Here is a 19,350-nt window from a genome sequence, read left to right on the forward strand (position 1 = left end):
CAAAATGGAGTGGTGATGAAAGTACAGATGCCAAAATAGGGAGTAAACAGTCTCAGAGGGCCTTGACCAGTGCGGCTTAGTTGGTTGGAATTTGTCCTGTGCACTGAAAGATTGCTGGTTCGATTCCTGGTCAGGGCACATGCCTAGGCTGTGTGCTTGATCCCCGGTGGGGAGTATGTAGGAGGCAGCAGATCGATGTTTCACTCTTTCACTCTCACATATCTCTCTCTCCCTTTCCCCCTCTCCCTCTCCCTCTCCCATAGTGAAGACAATAATATCAACTGGCAGGTGTAGATTAAATGACAGAATAAAGGTGGAATTCTTGAAGATGTGCCAGTATGGCCCAATAAATGCCCAATTAGAGCTAAGCAATATTACAATTAAAATTCCATTTACCCCAGTGTGAAATATGGTAATGTACAAAGCGAGGTATAACATGTATATGCAGGTACAAAGAGGATAAGACGCAGTGAATTTTTAAGGCATTTTCTGGTCCCAACAGGCTGTGATTTGGTCATTAACTGCTGAGTAGCCTCGCAGGGTCAGCACTCAGGGACCCACCCACTCACCCAACAGAGATATATTGAGTATCCAGGATGCACCAGGCCCACTAGTAAGCACTGGCCAGTAAACTTAATGGTGAGGTTCAGGTCCAGAGACAGGGATGACCTGTCATTAACTGGTGATTAATAGCTGGTTCCATCTTTTCCTTTAAGCTATTGGCTCAGTGTTCACTTCTCTCTCTAGTCCTTTGGCTAAGCTCCTTCAGGCGTCTTTCCTCTGGGGCATCATTGCACATGGCTATGTCTGCTCCAGCAAAGCTGCCCACTCTTTGGACTTTATAGCCCCTTCCTGGGAGTTCATAACAAGAATTGCTTCAGCTGTGGACTTGTAGCTCAGGACCGACCCAGGAGAGGGCTGCTAGACGCCGCAACTTCTGCCTGTATTTCTGATTCATTATCCACGTCAGACAATCTGCTGTGAGAATGATGACAAATGTGTGGTGTTCTGCCGAGGGAATCGTGTCCTCTAAGATTAACCCATGCTGACAGCCTGCTTGGCTGCTGCTCGGAGTCCCATCACCCATCCTGCCTTCTTCAGTAGTCCAGAACAAACCTTAAAGCCTACATAGTGTTTGGCAAAGGAAAATAGGAAACCTCATATCCATTTAGACATGCAAATAATAGATGTATTCATTTCAGACAGAGAGGCCAGGACAAGGTGGGCTGCTGCTATGGGAGCTGAGAGGCATTGGAGAGAGGAACACTACTAGTATACAAACATGTAGGTGACTCCAGAGAATTTTCAAGCTAGTAATCCAGGCGGGACTGAGATGGGCTAAAGAAGAGATCATTCCTGGACACTCGGAAGTTGTGTGACTGTCATCACAGGCCTAGCCACCGGGCAAGGCTCTCTCCCAATTTGGGCTTCAGTTTCCCATTACTGAAATGAGTGAACTGGATTAGATGGTCTCAGAGGGCCCTTGTAGGACTTCCTTTTCCAGTTCATTGTTCAGAAGGTTCAGCCTTATGGTCCCTAGGATTGTGCTATGGGTACAAGATCATCTGCCTGGATGTCAAGTCCAAAGTTAATTCCCCTAACAGACATTCCTCTTCTTACTGTCCTCCACCCTAAATCACTAGGGTGGGTTTGAGATAAGAACCAAGTTGGTGTTTGCTCTTCCTCAGTCACTTTTGTTTTTTATTTGGAAAACGGTAGGTTACCTCTGATGCCAAACCCTAATTCCTGAGGAGCTAAACATTCATTAAGTACTTAGTGGAAAAGGTCTCCTTCCTGTGCCCCATGAGTTCTTCGGGGGAATTAAATGCCATTCCAAACCTTGGAATTAAATTTCATTTCTATGGCGATGGTAATTGCATCCTCAGTACCCCCATCTATTGAGGCAAATAATAATTATAGCAATGGCTGCCATTTTTATTGCTTCCTATTTTCCAGCCATTATATGGAGTACTTTACACAACACAGCTCATTCAGCCCTCATACCATCTGCTAGAAGTAGATTCTATTGCCCCATTTTATAGATGAGGAAACTGAGGTTTACAGGGTTAACAATCCCACCAAGATCACACTGGCAGAGCTGAGATTTAAACTTGTGTTTTCTAACTCCAGAGCCCAGGCGTTAAGAGTCATTCAGGACTATCAGTGCAAAGCACTTCAAGGGCACAGTCATAGCCTGACAGTCCACAGACACTTGTCCTCTACCCAGAACACAGGCCCACAGTGATGAGAGTCACTCCTAGCAGTTTGCTGGAAGAGCAGCTTCAAGTAAGAGAACAAGGGTGGCAGTTCCTGCAGCCTTTTTTTTCTCCAGTGGTTTGTGATAAGGGATGGGGTTCTTTCCATGGACACAGGCCATCCTACTGGCACCATGTATCATTATGATAAAGGTGATGATGTGGAGACTGGAACTGGCATGAAAGACTAGAATCCTGCTTATTTTTATAGTTGAAAGTGACATCACCCCAGTGCCTCTATCAAATGGCAAATTGGAAGCTGAACTGAAATTGCTTAAAAATGTATCCAGAGATGGTTTCCACAGCTGTGAGGAAGTCACTGGTTGTGTTTGGAGATGCATTTCTAGTGGAGATGCTTGCTGAGTCACCTGTGTGTCATCTCACTCGAAAGCTGCTGGTCAGCCCTGGAGGACTCCAAGGCTTTGGGTGCTGTTTCCAGGCACCTGTGATGCGCCCTGCACTGGGGGCGGGTGAGCGGATGGAACCACACTCCTTCCTTGTTCTTTGCGATGTATTGCGAGTGTCTTTTCACATCAGGAAGTGATGTTTTACAACATTTTAATGGTCACATCGCCTTCCCGGTCCATCTGGTGGGTTGAACCTGGGCTTTTGGAGCAGTCTTCTGCCCCCACCAGTGAGTTGGAACAAATGGAAATGCTGGCTGCCTGACCAGCCCTTTTAGTTATTTGTCCTTTATCCAGGGACTTGGGGGAGAGAGCCATGGATATGGGAGCTTGCATTTACTTATCTCCTCTGTTTTCCATCCTCAGGCAAAAGAAGGGGAACGTGGCCCACAAACACTGGGCGGGACCTTCGAATCTGGTCAAGTGCAAGCCCTGCCCCGTGGCACAGTCGGCCATGGTCTGCGGCTCCGATGGCCACACCTACACGTCCAAGGTCAGTCACCTTTGTCTCTTTTGTTGTGAGAAATACTCCATGTCTACTGGTCCTGACAGGTCTCCGCACCCAGACTGGCCCTGCTGTGTGAAGCTCCGTGCAATGTGGGGTCCTGTCCTTTAGAGGCTGCCACATGAACAGACTGTCAAAGAGACAAGTGAGATAGAAATGTTACCTCCTTTGTCCTGGCAGGGGCTGTAGGTGGGGGTGTGTCAAGGGCCAAGGGGAGGGGAATTCTGAGAGTGGATGTGATCCTGAGGTTAATCCAGGGGAGCTTCCTGGAGAAGGTGAGAGAACAAGCTGTGCCAAAGATGCAAGTCATGCAGCTTGGCTGATGAGAGCAAAGGCATAAGGGCAGCCCGGGATGCTGCCCAAAGGACAGCATGGTGACGGGAGGAGTGTGACGGTGACGGGAGGGCTCTGACATCAGCACACACTTCTGCTGCGTCTCTTGCACATCTAGATGGCATCCAGCCCTGCACCAGGCCCTGGGGCTCTGGCCATTGTTCCTTTCTCAGAACCTCAGGGACTTGCAGTCTAATGGCAAGTGTGGTGATAGGTCATTGTCACTCAGACCTATGGAAACAAAGGTGGTTTCATAGAAAAGGGAACTGGGGATCCACTGGGTCTATCTGTTTTTCTGGGAAGGACGGGGAAAGTCTCACAGACGAGGGGCATTTCATTTGGGCTCCAGCAATAGGCCCTCTGAGCAGCGGGGAAAGGGGTGTTATCAGGAGAAAGGAGGAAGGAAACGAAACTTCCTTCTCAGACTTCAGACTCTCTCCTTGGGGTAAAGTGGTCCGTTTGTGTGGGAAATGGGTAGTCTCACTGGGATAGTGAGTTAAAGAAAAGGAAACCACAGAATGGACATGAGTTTGCTTATTTGTTCTGGTATTCAACCAACATAAGTCAGCACTGCCTTAGTGCCCAACACCGAACGAGGCAGCAGGCGTTGGTGTGTGGCTGTCTCTAGCCCCAGCCTAACCACTGTTCTCTCTCCTCCTGTTTTCCTGTGTGAGGCTCCCTTGAACAATGGAGTCTAGGGCTAGGGAGAGTTGCTACAGGAGACACCCTGGTCACTTACGGCCACACCACCATGAGGTTCTTGGGCTCAGGGATGCAGGCCATTCTGCAGGCCTTCTGTCCTGACCCACCGCACAACAGCTGACAGCATCTTTCTCTGTGACCCCATCCCCATCCCAACCCTGGTGCACCCTCCTGCCTGCTGCCCTCACAGGCTTATTTGGGTTATTTCCAGGCTGAGCCATGCTTTCCTATTGATTTTGTATTGCACAGGTCAATATTTTCATACATTTAACAAAGCAGGCATCTTTTGAAGGGATGAATCCTTGTACCCACCCGTGTAATCTGCTTTAGGAACCCCCCCACACACACACACACACATACACCTTCCCCCACTCTCCCTGACCCCTGAGAGAATCAAAATTTGAAATGGGGCTTGCTTCTGACCACGTGACCTCTTCTGGAATAGTTGACTTACAAGGGGCATTGACGGGATTTACGGGGGCATTGAAGCATCAGTTCTGTCCACCACTCCAAAGACAGCTCAGGCCACCATCGTCTCTCACCTGCAGACCAGCTCCCAGGTGTGCACAGCCTCCGGGGGCCGCTGCTGAGGTGCAGTGACGATGTGGTGGGGCTGGCATGCAGCCTGAGAGCCTGCATTTCTAACAGACTCCAGGCGATGTCCAAGCTGCCGATCCAGGAACTATCCTGGGTAAGGAGGACTTCGGTTTTCACAGGTGCCTCCTAATAAATCTGTTTGTCTCTAGTTTGCCCTTCCCCTACCCCCAAAGTCCATTTCCACATGATTGAAGGGGCTGTGAAATTCTGTAATAAATGTCTGTCATGTGTCTCCCCGGCTTAAAATGCTTGGATGGCTTTCCTCTTGCTGCTAGACCTAAGCAAACCCTTTGTGGTTACTAACAAAGCCCTCGAGCCTGTGGCCTGTCTATTCCATACTCACTTACCATAGAAAAGCCCTTCCTTCATTTGTTTAGTAGTGAGCACTTAGAATTGTCCTGGGCACTGTGCAGACCATGGCGAGGAGCGGTGGGAAACAGGCACCGTCGCAGGTTATAGTCTGGTAGAGGAGACACAAAATATAAGTCAGCAAACAAGCAAATGTGTAATTTCAAATTTTGGTTAGAACTGAAAAGGAAATGAGCATGGTGCTGAGAGTGAGAGCAAGAGAGGCCTGCGTTATAGGGGATGGCAAGGGAAGGCCTCTCTGAGGGGGTGTCCTTAAAACTAGGGTGAGAGGGGTTAGAATGTTCCAGATAGAGAAATAGCATAACTCAAAGCTCTCAGGTTTATGCTCTCAGATGATGTGCTTGAAGAGCTGAGAGGATGCCCGCATGACTAACGGTGAGAGGCACATGAGGTGAGGGTGGACAGGGAAGAGACATTTAGCCAAAGCTAAAAGGTGAGCAGACAGTTGAGTAATGCCAGGCTCCTGGAACACTTGTTACTGTAAGTGCCTTCTTGTCCATGTCTGCCTTAAGAACACGAGATCCTAGAGGGAGACACCATGTCAATTACCACCTTATCCAGACACAGGACACGACACATAGTGGGTGCTTCACAAGACACAGCACACAGTGGGTGCTTAATAAGATCATGGACAAGACTGGACCACCAGGGACACTAGTTGAGAAGGAAAAGAGAGATTCTGGTCTGTGCAACCCATCAGGGATTTGAGTGAATGGGCTGATGAGAGCTTAGCGATTGAGAAAAATAAGCCATCCCCACCAAGGGGCCAAGTTGCTTAGCTAAACAGCCAGCCTGGGGTTCGGGCAGAGAGTCAGAGGCTCCTTGCAGTGGTTCTCGCTGTGAAGATCCAGCATGTGCTGCTCAAATTATTCCCTCCAGCTCTGGAGTAAACTGTCTGATCCTCGAGCCTGTGACTGGGGACGAGCCATGAAATGTCAGTGAGTGATGAGGGCTGTTTGGGCAAGCGGCATGTCGCGCATCAGGCCCCAGCAAAATCCTGCCCGCTCGCTTGTCCCTCGTTCGCAGAAGGAGCTTAGAATGCCAGCGCCCCATGGCCCCTGAGCTACAAGGAGCAGTGGTGACCCATCGACTTGGCTTCAAATGTTGTCAGTTGCCCAGGGAATGTCTTTGGAAAGGCTCGCTGGTCAGGGCCCCCTGCAGTCTGGGCTGGAAAGTGGGCTTTTTGTATTAGAGAGGCTGCCTGTGTACAGATACTGTTAAATGGCTTGTGTAAGAGGCAGGTCAGGATGTGGAAGAGTCCTTTGCAGTGACTCCTGAATCTTCAGAAGAGGAGTAGCTTCCAGACACCACTGGGCAGAGCCCTCGAAGGCCCTCCCTGCATAGCCTGCTGTTCCTCTAGTGTCCTGAATTCCTATGCCAGCCTGAGTCCTCACATTCCAAGACCTGCTCACCGTCTGTTCCTGGAGCAAAAGAAGAGACCTAAAGCCCTCTCACCAGAAACTGCAGTGTTCTTCTCCCCATTCTCCATACGAGTACACTGAGGACCCAAGAGCCAAAGACAGTGGCAGGGTTTGTCACCCATATCTCCTGCATAGATCTCACTTCTGTTTGAAGTTAAACAGCCGGGGAGAGTGGTGGAGGGAAGGCATTACAGTGGGAAATGCTGTAGGTGTTGGGTTTTGGCATTAGTCTCCTAGTTTCTGTCTTTTATGAACTTCTAGAAGGTTGGCATTCTCTTTTACCTAAAGTAATGAATCAAATGCGACTTGATCAAAAGGCATCCACTGACGGCTAAAGACCTCGGAAACCTGGGACAGTTCTAACTCCCATGGCACTCAATGTGGCTTCCTTCCAAGGGGGAGTGTTTCTGTCTGGTTGGGTTTCTCATTGGGTGATTTCGTTGTTGCCCCTAAGTCCATGACCACTTAGTTATGGAAGTTTAAGGGGACATTTTAATCTCACAGACAAAGCTTTTGAGGACCACCAGTCAGTGGTCAGTTAAGAGAGTAAATGAGTTAACTATCACTGAACAAACACCTTTCCATCCGCAGCAGTCAGGGCCTTTTCTGTGTCAGTGGGGTCAGGAGGCAAAGGACAGATGAGACCATGATGCATGGCGATTGGATATTATGTCAAATTCACAAGAGTTAGTGTTGGCAGAAGTATATTGCAGCCCAGTCCCATCAGCAAGGACCTGGCGCCTGTAATAAATGATCACAGTTCCCGGATGGCGTGTTTGCCCTTTCACGGATGGTCCAGAGGCCGCGGGAGCACCATCAGGAGCAGGAGGGAGCCTGAGCCCCAGCTCTGTCCTTGATGCCACTGTTTGTCTTTGGGTCTCATCAAACTAGCTTTCCTTCTGCTCCTAGAACTGCGGGATGCGTTTAGGACCCTCTGTCGGTGCCAGGGTTCTTCCAGGGTCGGCACCGGCCACACTCAGAGCCTGGTGACTCCCCCAGGACGAGAGGTAAAGTGGATCAGAACGCACAGTCCTGAGATGAAGGAGTATAAGATGTTACATGGCAATAAATGTTTATTGAGACTCTATAAAGTATAACCCATAAAAGATAAGGAACAGAAACCCCCGCTGGGAATAGAGAAGTGGGAGGCCGGTGTCGTAGCCGCCTGAGAATGTGACAGAGATGCTGCCCCTTGACGTTGATTCCAGGCAGTAAAGATCACTCTAGTCATTTCACTGCCCCTGATGCCACATTCTCCTGCCAGGAAAAATGAAGTAGGTAGTCCAGACGCTCAGCACATGGTGGTTGAGTCTGCCTTACTCTGCATCATGCATTGTACTGAGTACTGAGGAGGTGACAAGGGACAAAAGAGAGAAAGTCCCCATTTTCATGGAACTTACAGGGAAGGTGGACAAGTTGAAAGGCAATCTCTTTTCATTAGAATAGGGGCACTTGGGTGCTGCAGGACACAGAGCAGGGCCCCCTCAACTCCGTGGTGGTGTGAGTGGTCTTAGAGGAAGTGATGATTCAACTGAGATCTTAAGGCTGGAAGGAGTCAACCAGAGTAAGAGTTGGGTAGAGGGTTGGGCAGCTCATTCATCCCAGGTAAGAGGGGGCTGATGAGATGAAAGGAAGCATGGCGCCTTGAGGGAACCATGACAGTGTCATTGTGGTGGGGCCATGTATGAATTGGGGGCACGTGGTTGACTAGCTGCAGAAATGAGGCTATAAATCAGGGTCCCTTTCTATAGGACCTTGAAAGCCACATGAGTTGGACTTGACACTAAGAGCTTCAGGGATGCTATTAGGCATTTATATTTTTTAATGGACCTACACTGACTGCATGATGGTCGAGGTTGGGGGCAGGACTGGAGGCAGGTGACTATGAGGAGCCTGTGGGAGTGTGGGGGGCAGGCTTGGATTTGCATCATGTTTGCAGAGATGGATTGAAAACAGTCTAAAGAGGCACTCAGGAAATGGGAGCTGATCGTGTGGCTGAATTTAAATATAGAAAGTTATGTCATCTCTGAGCTCAGCAGAAGGGCTTCTTCACCGTCCCAGTCCTGGTGGGACTTGCGAATCCGTCTGCCGACAGCTTGTGGCCTCCGTGGGAACCAGCTGGGACCTGTCATCTGGGAACGCCTTTCCTTTCTCTCCCATTATCCACACGGAAAGATGGAAGCTATGGGGTCCTGGCTGCCAACTCCTAATTTTGCCAGTAAGCAGCAGAAGTTGCTGCTGCTGACTAGAATCTGGCCAGTCCAGACTTCAGGTGGGCAACCTTAGCTTTCTCTCCAGAGGGAAAGCTGTTCTGGAAAGTGTGAGCGGATCAGGAGAGGCGCTGGGGTCCTGGATGCTCAGAGGGAGCAGGGGGTGGAGGGTCCCCGCTACTCCAGCCCCCACTGGTCTCTCACTGCCAGGTCTCTTTCAATAGGACTTCATTGCCTTCTCTCCATCAGCACCCACCCAACCACAGCTCAGGTGTGAGGGCCAGGATTGCTCATTTTCCACCCAGAAGCCTGGGGTGCCCAGCCCGACTTCTGAAGAAGGGGGCTCTCAGAGGACAGCTGCAGCCCTGAGAACCAGCTCTGTTCTCGGGCATTAGCCTGGCTGTTGGTAATTGGAAAACAAGTAGGCAAATACCCATCTTCTCTCGCCCCTCCCCACAACGTTTACTTCCTTAATCGCCGTTAAGCAATTAGCAAATGGCTCATTTGTGTCTGACGCAGAGGAGAGATGCAGTTAAGAACTGCTGTGGAGGAAGATGCTCTCTGCGCCTGCATGCAGTGGGCGGGGGTGGGGAGGTCTCACTCTACAGGGCTGGCATTTCTTTTGACATATTGTCGCCGCAAATTATATTATTTTCAGAGTCATCTTAATAGTTTCCAACAATTGCTACCAAGTAAAGGTCATGTTTGAAGTTCTTAGCAAACAGAGTCCCTGTTGGCCGCATTTCCCACGAGCAGGCTCTGCTGGTTAGAGTGAGTCCAGGACGTGGATTTGTAAGACGTCTCGTCTTGAGATAGCTTCCAGCTCTGATGATTTCTCCATCCCCCCCGCCCCCAGACTTTCGGGGCCCTGTGACCGTGACAGGCGTGGGAGGGCTCTATGTGTGGCTGCTCTTTGCTTTTTTTAGTAGAGTTGAGGCTGTCAGTATTTCCAGAGATATTTGTAGATAGCTCTGCCTCTCTAGAACCTGCTGGGTGAGAATTGTCTCCACTTGCAAATGGCTCATGGGTGACGACCTGGCTTAGAGAAGCAGGAAATGAAGTGACTGGAAAGTGTAGGTGGGAGGCTTGCATTTTGCACATGTGCCCAGGAGAGTGTGGCACAGTACTGGCAATAGTAACCACCCAGGATTGAGAGGACTAGCAGCGATTAGGGAAGTCGCTGGGTGCTCCCATCTGGGCAGTCCTGTAGGGACAGGAAGTAGCAAAAGTCCCAATGCATCCCTGTGCTCTCAGGCAGTGGGAGAATGGCGTCCTGTGTCCACAGAGCACATGGAGGGAGGAGTCAGGTAGTAGATTTCATTCTCTTGATTTTCTGTTTTTTAGAAAAAGCCAACAAAAGAGGTGTTAGGACTTTGGGGAAATACTCAGTGTCATCCAACCAACTCTAAGCATTTTTGTCTTATACATTAAACAGTTTGGGATTTGAGGACAAATACCCCATGGCCGATGCCCCAACCGTGCCTTTTCCCCTGAGGACTTGTTAATTTTCAACCTCCTTTCCTCAGCCTGGGGTAGCCAAATATCCGATAATGAGAGCTAGTATTCATACTATGAAAACTCTCAACTATTAGTTTCAACAGTTATTACCCTAGTTTTACTATCATCCTTTTATTCTTCTTTACAGGTTTTTTAGAAAAAACAGGTATAAATAATATTTAAAATATTAATTGTGTGTTAATATAGGTCTGTTCGCTATAACAAAAACCCAAATGAAACAGAGTCTTAAATAAGATAAAGTTGCCGAAACCGGTTTGGCTCAGTGGATAGAGCGTCGGCCTGCGGACTGAAAGGTCCCAGGTTCGATTCCGGTCAAGGGCATGTACCTGGGTTGCGCGCACATCCCCAGTAGGAGATGTGCAGGAGGCAGCTGATCGATGTTTCTCTCTCATCGATGTTTCTAACTCTCTATCTCTTTCACTTCCTCTCTGTAAAAATTCAATAAAATATGTTAAAAAAAAAAGATAAAGTTTTATTTATCTCTCATGTAGATATTCCAAAGACAAGACTCTGGAGCAGGTACGCTGCCTGTAGACTGTCAGTGACCATGATCCTTTGAGCTTCTATCACTCTCAGCGATTGAAATTATGGAGCTTCTGTGTCTGGGTCCAAGATGGCTGTTGTTCTCCACCAGCAGGAGGGAAGGGAGGGAGGAAGAAGGCACTGTTCAGAAGTCACCATTGGCACTTGGGCTCACATCTTATTGAGTATAACTTAGTCACAAGGCTACCCCAAGCTGCAAGGGAAGCTGGGAAATGTAGTTTTTATACTGGGAACCTATGCGCCCAGCTAAATCTCAGAGTTATATTATTAAAGGAAGGATAGAGAGGATAGTGGGGATATTTAGCAGTTCCCACCATAGTAATATTTAAATGATAACAACAGCGATCACAAAACAAACAGTACTTAATTACTGAACACACATTAGGTACTATGACAGTGTGCTAAGTGTCAGGTGCATTTTATTTCCTCTGTTCCATCTAATTCTGACAACAAAGCTATGAGGTAGGTCTGTCATTAGTCCTCACTAAAGATGAGAAAACTGAAGATACAAAACCCTTCCAAGGGCAGTGCCGCTTGTGAGTAGCAGAACAGCTGCTTGAACCGGGTCTGTCTGACTTAGAATCACAGCTTCGCCTTCCATGAGTGAAAAGCCCTCTGAAGAGGAATGTAGCCTGCCAGCTGTGTCATCAGGATGCTTTTGATTTCAAGTGACAGAAATATAACCCAAACTTAGCTGCATCCCAAAGCGAAGATTTACTGGCACATAAAGCTGGAAAGCACACTGGGGAAGGCAGGCCTCCAGGAAAGAAGGGGCAATTCAGTGTTGACAACACTCCATTCCTTCTGTCTCTGTCTCTGCTTGGTGCGTGCCTTCATTCTGCAAAGAGGCTTTCTCCCCGTGGCGGAGAATATGGATTTTGACAGCCCCACATTCATGTGCTCCTAAACTAGAAACTCCAAAGAGATTTGCCAGTGTCTTTGTTTTAATGACAGGAATAGATTCCAATGGTCTCTTTTTGAATCATATGTTAATCCTTTAATCAAAGACCATAGTCACATGACCCTCTTAACCCTTATTCTTCACTGTGATTCAGGGTAGTGGTTTTTTTTACTGGAATAAGAGGGAGGGACCTAAACGGTTTGGCTCAGTGGATAGAGCGTCGGCCTGAGGACTCAAGGGTCCTGGGTTCGATTCCAGTCAAGGGTATGTACCTTGGTTGCAGACACATCCCCAGTGGGGAGTGTGCAGGAGGCAGCTGATCGATGTTTCTCTCTCATCAATGTTTCTAAATCCCTATCCCTCTCCCTTCCTCTCCGTAAAAAATCAATAAAATATTTAAAAAAAGAGAGAGAGATAGTGAAAGGAAGAGAGACTAGATGGTGTTGGATGGAGAAGAATTTTAAAAGTGGTGAAGTACATAATCACCTAAAATATAAAATACTGTCAATTAGCCTCATGGAAGGCTCTAAGGCAGTGGTTCTCAACCTGTGGGTCGCGACCCCTTTGGCGGTCGCACGACCCTTTCACCCTTAGGGGTCGCCTAAGACCATCCTGCATGTCAGATATTTACATTACTATTCATAACAGCAGCAACATTACAGTTATGAAATAGCAACGAAAATAATTTTATGGTTGGGTCACAACATGAGGAACTGTATTTAAAGGGCCAGAAGGTTGAGAACCACTGCTAAGGCAAATGACACCGCCTTGGACCTGGAAAACTGTGTAAGGCATCCTGTTTCTCAGAATGACAGGCACAGAGGGGCATGTATGACCAGTCTTCAGCAGACGTATTAGTTACCTATTTAGAGAGAAAGTTCATCTAAAATACAGTAGATTCAGCATCGTTTTAATTCCAAATTTTTAAAAAACATTTGGATGTTGAAATACTTCCTTCTGATCATGGGGCACATCTGTCGTTGGTTCTATTAAGCATTTATTTCTTCTTGGAACATAGTCTTTTTGGCTCCCAAGGATAAACTTCCAGGCAAAATGGTTATTGTGACATTTTCAGAAAGCACAGATGTTCAAACACCGTCCGTGGTGAAAATGCAGAATTTATACAGACTTCTTCAACATGCAGATTAGCTATGAAGTTAGAGCAGCAGAAAGCAATTCAGCTAATTATTCTACCACTTATTTCTGTGTCCTATATGCAAACATGCATTTAACCAAGATTTGAAGAATAGGTTTTCATTTCGTTTTCTTAAATGCCCTGAGTAGAATGCCATGTAATTAGTTAGCGCTTTTGTTAAAAACACATTAGGAAGAATAACCTTCTTGCTGTTGGTTCTGTTGAATGCACAATTAAACCTTTTGATAAAGCAATTACCTGAGCACAATGATGCTCATCCTCACCTCATCAGGAGATGAAATTAAGGATCAGGTGGAATTGCAATGCACATGAGATCTCTCCGACCAATCCTTTAGAAGACAGAGAGGTCCCTGGCCAGAATGAATATACACAGTGCTGAAAATCTAATTAAGTCATTACAAACAAGTTTAATTAAGTTCATGAACATGTTGCTTTTGTTTTTCTTTAAAAGAAACAAATAGAATATTCCCTCTTGGCATACTGCTCAAAAGGGTACAGTCAGACTTCCTCATGACATTTTCCAAGAGAACCAGATATGGACAGTGCTCATAGAAGCTGATCTCATTTTATGGGCGCAAGACTAGGACCTGTATGTTATGTGAGGGAGTGAGGGAATATTAGCTGAGTTAGAATTGATCATGAATTGATATCGAAACTAACTGCATAGGGAGGAAATGGCTTTAGTGATCCTCTCACTTTTACCAGAGCAAGTTGTCATTTTTGTTGTTTTTTCTTTATAAACCAAATGAAACATTTTGGAATATTTACATGGAACAGAAATGCCATTTGTTCAATGGTGGCTTTCTGAGAGGCTGGGGTCTGTCCAGAGTTACTCAGAGCAGCGGACCTTCAGCAGCAGGGAAGATGCTGTGTCTGAAAGAGCAACTTTTTCCAAGTTCTCGCCCAAAGGCACTGAGGACCCTTTGGGATCCACACATCCCGAAGGCGGGCTGCACTTGGCGGCCAGACAAGGGGCCAGAGCTATGGGAACCGGGGAGCCTGACCAGAGTGATCATGTGGAGCTCCCTCTCAGGTTTCATTTCATTTCTCCTCTCCCAGTAGTGAGACCAATAGGTGATACTATGTAAGTGGGGGTGGGATGCCCCCAAAATGGTTCAGAGCACGATCTGCTCCATCTCTCACATTGTCTTGCATGTTTCCGACTGGACGCTCTCCAGACCAGCCACGTGGTCCCTGTACCACATCAGCACAGCCCATCTCCCTAGCACCAAATCACACAGAGGTGGAGTGGAGAGGACACACTGCTTTTTAAAAATATATATATTTTTATTGATTTCAGAGAGGAAGGGAGAGGGAGAGAGAGATACAAACATGATGAAAGAGAATCATTGATCAGCTGCCTCCTGCATGCCCCCCACTGGGGATTGAGCCTGCAGCCCAGGCATATGCCCTTGACCGGAATCAAACCCAGGACCCTTCAGTCTACAGGCTGACGCTCTATCCACTGAGCCAAGTCAGCTAGGGCTTGTGCATTTTAATGCCCGTAACTGGATGGAATGGATTGAGCCTCTTACCACATCCGCCCCCACCCCCACCTAAAAGGATTATTCTTGGGATTTTAACTTCATGGCTCAGCCTAAGCATCATCTCAATGATGCCTCCATGAGCTCTTCATGCCCAGTGAGGCCATTGCTTTCCCCTGAGCTGCAGTAGCACCGGGTTACGTAGTTCTGCTGAGGCTTTATTGTATCACATTGGAATTGTCTGTAGATAAACTCTGTGATACAAAACTCCTAGATACAGTAAGTGCCCTTTCAAATAGCTGAGCTTGCGATGTAAGCGACGTCCCAGGTTGGGGGATGGGGAGAAGGAAAACCAGGGTGGATACTGACCACAGATGGGGGATGGAGAAGGAGAGGGTGGGCTGGTCTAACCAGTAGGCCTTGGGGTAATAGCTGCCTGCACACTGGACACAAGGCCGCAAGTCCGTGTGGGGTGGGCCCTTGGAGCTGAGACCCCACACGTAAGTCTAAAACCTTCATGGTGTTTGCCCTGAGTTAAAGGGTGGGCTTGATTTTTTTAAAAGAAAATCTGCCAGTTAGTAAAGAAAACCATCAAGAATACTTGTCAATTTCAGCTTGGACTCTGGTTAGGGAGAGAAAAGGTCACCTATAAAATGTTTCAATGGAGAACCTGCACTCTTTCATATAGGACAAAGTTAGTACACGAAACATATAATGACCTATATAGGACACAGGTGTAAATCAAGCAGAGCCGGTAGCAGCTCTACGCTGTGCTATGAACTACTATGTGGTTCTGGTTTATAGTCTTTGTATGGTCCAGGAAGCCTAAAGCTGGTCAAGGGACTTAGAGCGGTCCTGAGTGGAGGACGCAGCAGGCTCCTTGGAAGAAGAAAGTTAAATCCTCTTTGGAGGCCTGAACAGTTAACTCAAGCTTCACAGGTTTCCCTCAAAACCCTGACAGAATGACTCATAATTCCTTACAGCACAGAAAGAAATGAGCCACCATGAGCAAGAGAAGCACAGACAGTAAACAGCACAATGAGACCCCAAGAACTTGAGATGGATTTTCAGGTACAGAATTTAAATTAGTCAAATGTTCAAAATGTTTATTAAAAGGACAGTTTAAAACTTAAATAATGAACGATATACTATCCGTAATATCAGATCCATCTGAAATTTTTAGAAATGAGAAAAAGAATCATTAACAGTGCATTTTAATGGAGGAAAGGCGTACACTCCTTCACCACAGGACACAAACCAGAGCTCCAGCTCCTTATCCTAAATTTTGCAATTAAAACCAAGTAAACACATATTATGTCTGTTCAAACCATATTTCTGGGTAACCCAAAGCCCTGTTCAATAGGGGAAATTCTTTACAGGAGTGTAGCTAACAAATGCAGAAGCAATGATAGAATTGGAGAATCACCGTTTATAGCCTCTAATGACATAGCCGATGGAGGTAACAATCACACACAGTTAAAGTCATTAGACAAAAGGTTGATGAACTTCAGGCTGTTGCCACCTGAGCCCCCCAGTGAATCTTAGAATCACTTAAGTAGGCTACAGGCGTTGTTTGTCCTCTGGTGTCATGGGCGGGAAGCACACAGCGATTCGTTTGCTTCCTAGGTGCGTGAAGTAGTTTTGCCAGGAGTCGAACCTACACATAGTCAAGCCTACAGCTCTAATTTCCATTTACAGGATGTATAAGGGTAGAGAAATACATTATAGGAGGCCACACAGAGGCAAACAGACAAATTCATAATGGAATGTATGCCGGGGGAGGGGGCGGGCTGGAGTGTGCAAAAAATGGACCCAGTATCTGCATGGGTAGGAGACACGGCCACTAGGGGGTTTTTGAACACTGGTTGAGTCCAAATTGAAACCAAGCAACCAAAGTTTTTAAAAAAGAAGGTGTTTGGGGACTTTCAGGAAAATTGATTATGGACTGACGTTAGATATGATAATAGCATTGTAGTTGAATAAGAAAGACTCATTTTTTAAAATATATTTTATTTATTTTTTACAGAGAGAAAGGGAGAGGAATAGAGAGTTAGAAACATCAATGAGAGAGAAACATCGATCAGCTGCCTCCTGCACACCCTCTACTGAGGATGTGCCCACAACCAAGGTACCTGCCCCTGACTGGAATCGAACCTGGGACCCTTCAGTCCACAGGCTGATGCTCTATCCACTGAGCCAAACCAGTTAGGGAAGAAAGACTCATTCTTAAAGAGGTATGTTGTGAAGAACATAGGGGATTTGCTTTAAAATAATTTAGCAAAGAGTGAAAGGGTACAATCAAGCAAATCTGGCAAAATATTGAAATCGTTAAACTGAGGTTATGGAGATTCATTGTACTAATTTCTCTCTTTGACATATATTCAAAAAGTTTCCTAAATAAAAATTTATGCTTATTGAGTAGAGAAACTAGTTCCTGTTAATCTTATCTCCAATGTTGAAAACATAAAATGAGTACTAGTGGAGAGAAGGAAGGAAGCTATATTTGCAGGAAAAACAAAGGTGATAAATTTGTAAAACTATAAAAATATATACCTCATAAACTAAAATATAAAACCTAAAACTGTAAAACTTCCAGAAAACAAACAAACACAAAACAATAGAAAGTCTTTGTGACCTCGGGTTAGGCAAGTATTTCTTATATACAACACCAAAAACATGATGCATAAAATAATAAAAAAGATACTTCTTTTTCAATTTTGCCCTTGAAAGATACTGTTAAGAGAATAAAAACTGAAGCCTAGGAGAAAATATTTGAAAATCATATATCTGAAACAGGACTCTTATGCAGAATATATAACGAACTCTCTAAATTCAGTAATAAGTAAACAGGCAAACTAATAAACGTGGGCAAGAGATTTGAGCACACATTTGACTAAAGACGATATGTGGATGATAAATGAGCACATAAAAAATTCTCAACATGGTTTGTCATTGAGGAAATGCAAATGATAACCACTACACTAGAATGTCTAAGTTCTAAAAGACTTAGACATTAGGTGTTGGCCAAGATGTGGAAGAACTGGAACTCCCACAGACTGCTGGTGGGGATGGGAAATGGTCCAACCATTGTGGAAAACAGTTTAGAAGTTTCTTTAAAATTACCATATGATGAAGTCATACTAATTCTAGGCCCCTGCCCAAGAGAAGTGAAAGTCCACATCCACAGGAATACTTGTTCATAAAATGCTCAGAGCAGCTTTATTTGTGATAGCTCAACACTGCAAACAACCCAAGTGTGCATCAGGTGAATGAATGCACAAGTGCGGAATATTCATATAACTGAATACTCCCCAAAATAAAAAGCAGTGGGCTGCTAATGCGGGTAACAACATGAATGAGTATTGAATTAACTATGCTGAATGAAAGCCAGACAAAAATAGTACATATTGTGTGTGGACCTTGGTATAAAACTAGGAAAATGCAAGCTAATCTGTAACGATGGAAAGAGAAAGCAGATCAGTGGTTTGCTTGAGAGCCGTGGGCCTGTAGGGGGCAGGATTGCAAAGGGACATGAAGAAGCTTATGGAGATGATGGTATGTTAGTTATCTTGATCACAGTGATGGTTTTATGAATGCGTGGGTATTTATATTTATCAAAGCTTCATCAGATTGTACCCTTCAAATATGTATAGCTTATTGTAATGCAAATATAACTCAATACAGCTGCTTAAAAAGTTTTTTTTTAAAAGACAAAATCTGTAGAGTGTCTCAAGGCTAGCACATTCTCCATTACCCACATCTGTCCCCAGGTTTCTCTTTTGTGATGCCAGTGTTCTCCATCACTTAAGAAGATCCCACTTTGTAGCCTCAACTAGGTCGAGTAATGTCAGAATATAGAGGTGACTCTTTTCAAAGATTTTTCCTGTAAACATACATTGAATGACAAAAAGATGAAGTTACCTGCAACGCTCAATCACTTTGGAGTCTCCTTTCTGGAGAATCCTCGGCCCTTGAATTGTGTCCTGGATTTAATATCCCTTTAGGTACAGAACCTGGTTTTCATTTGTTGGTGTTGCTCTTCTGCATGTCTCTGAGAAGCAGAGGTCTCAGGCGACTGGGCAGCAGCCTGAAGAGCCACCTAGGGAGTGGCGGGGATGGCAGAGGACTCCTGGGGTGACCTGTGACCTCATGGCCTTTCAAAGGCTGCTTGGGTGAGAGGGATGGATAGGGTTCATTCTGAAAACCATAAAAATACCTGGGAGACAAAAATCAGTGGTCAGGGCAGGTGAGGGAAGCGTGGCATGTTTGATGTGGCCCCTGGGACTGCTGTGACAGGGAACCAGGGGGGTGGCACCTCTGCAGGCCACGTGGCTGGCAGAGGCTGCTTCACCTTTTGGCTCTGCCGGTGCCAGTTTCACTCGCTGATTCCCACCTCAGACCTGCAAGTCCTCAGAGTTGGGGAAGGCCTCAGCATTCCTGGTGCCTGCCTTGGAACCCTCTCGGATCATCGGGCACCCCCCCCCATACCAGGGCCACCCCAGACCCTGGTCCTGTGCCCAAGTTGTTCCCTGATTCTGGGGAAGACAGATGTGTAAACATAGGCAGTTTCCTCGGCCAGCCAGGTAAGGAGTGTGGCAGAGGAATGGACAAGGTGAGTACTGTGGGGGACGACAGAGGAAGGGTGACCCTTAAGTGTCACGGCTGAGAGCTTGTCTAGGGGAGCTGGATGGCATCACCTCAAATCCCAGGGCAGCCTCTCAGCTAAGTGACCTTGAACAAGTCACAAAGCCCCCCGGTGCCCCGGTTTCCTTGTCTGCACAGTGGGGATGAAGCTGCCCAACTCAAAGAGTGTTTGCCAAAGTTACGTTAGTGATTATATATTAAATGCTTAGAATAGCATCTAGCACACAGGAAAGCTTTCTGTAAATATTATTACCCTCTCTCTCCCCAGGCATCTGAGGGACCTCTTCTAGAAAACCAGTTCTCGCCCA

The 19,350-nt window shown here is 46.4% G+C and overlaps 1 protein-coding gene across 1 annotated transcript in view; it reads left to right on the forward strand.

Moving 5' to 3' along the window:
* SPOCK1 (sparc/osteonectin, cwcv and kazal-like domains proteoglycan (testican) 1) overlaps nt 1-19,350 on the forward strand; it is a 152,394-nt gene that overhangs the window by 20,388 nt on the left and 112,656 nt on the right. The window contains exon 3 of the mRNA XM_015560998.1: nt 3,026-3,152. Within this exon, the coding sequence (XP_015416484.1) occupies nt 3,026-3,152 (127 nt within the window). The remainder of the gene's footprint in view (nt 1-3,025; nt 3,153-19,350) is intronic.

The sequence above is a fragment of the Myotis davidii genome, unplaced genomic scaffold, assembly GCF_000327345.1.
Source record: "Myotis davidii unplaced genomic scaffold, ASM32734v1 scaffold776, whole genome shotgun sequence".
NCBI lineage: Eukaryota > Metazoa > Chordata > Mammalia > Chiroptera > Vespertilionidae > Myotis > Myotis davidii.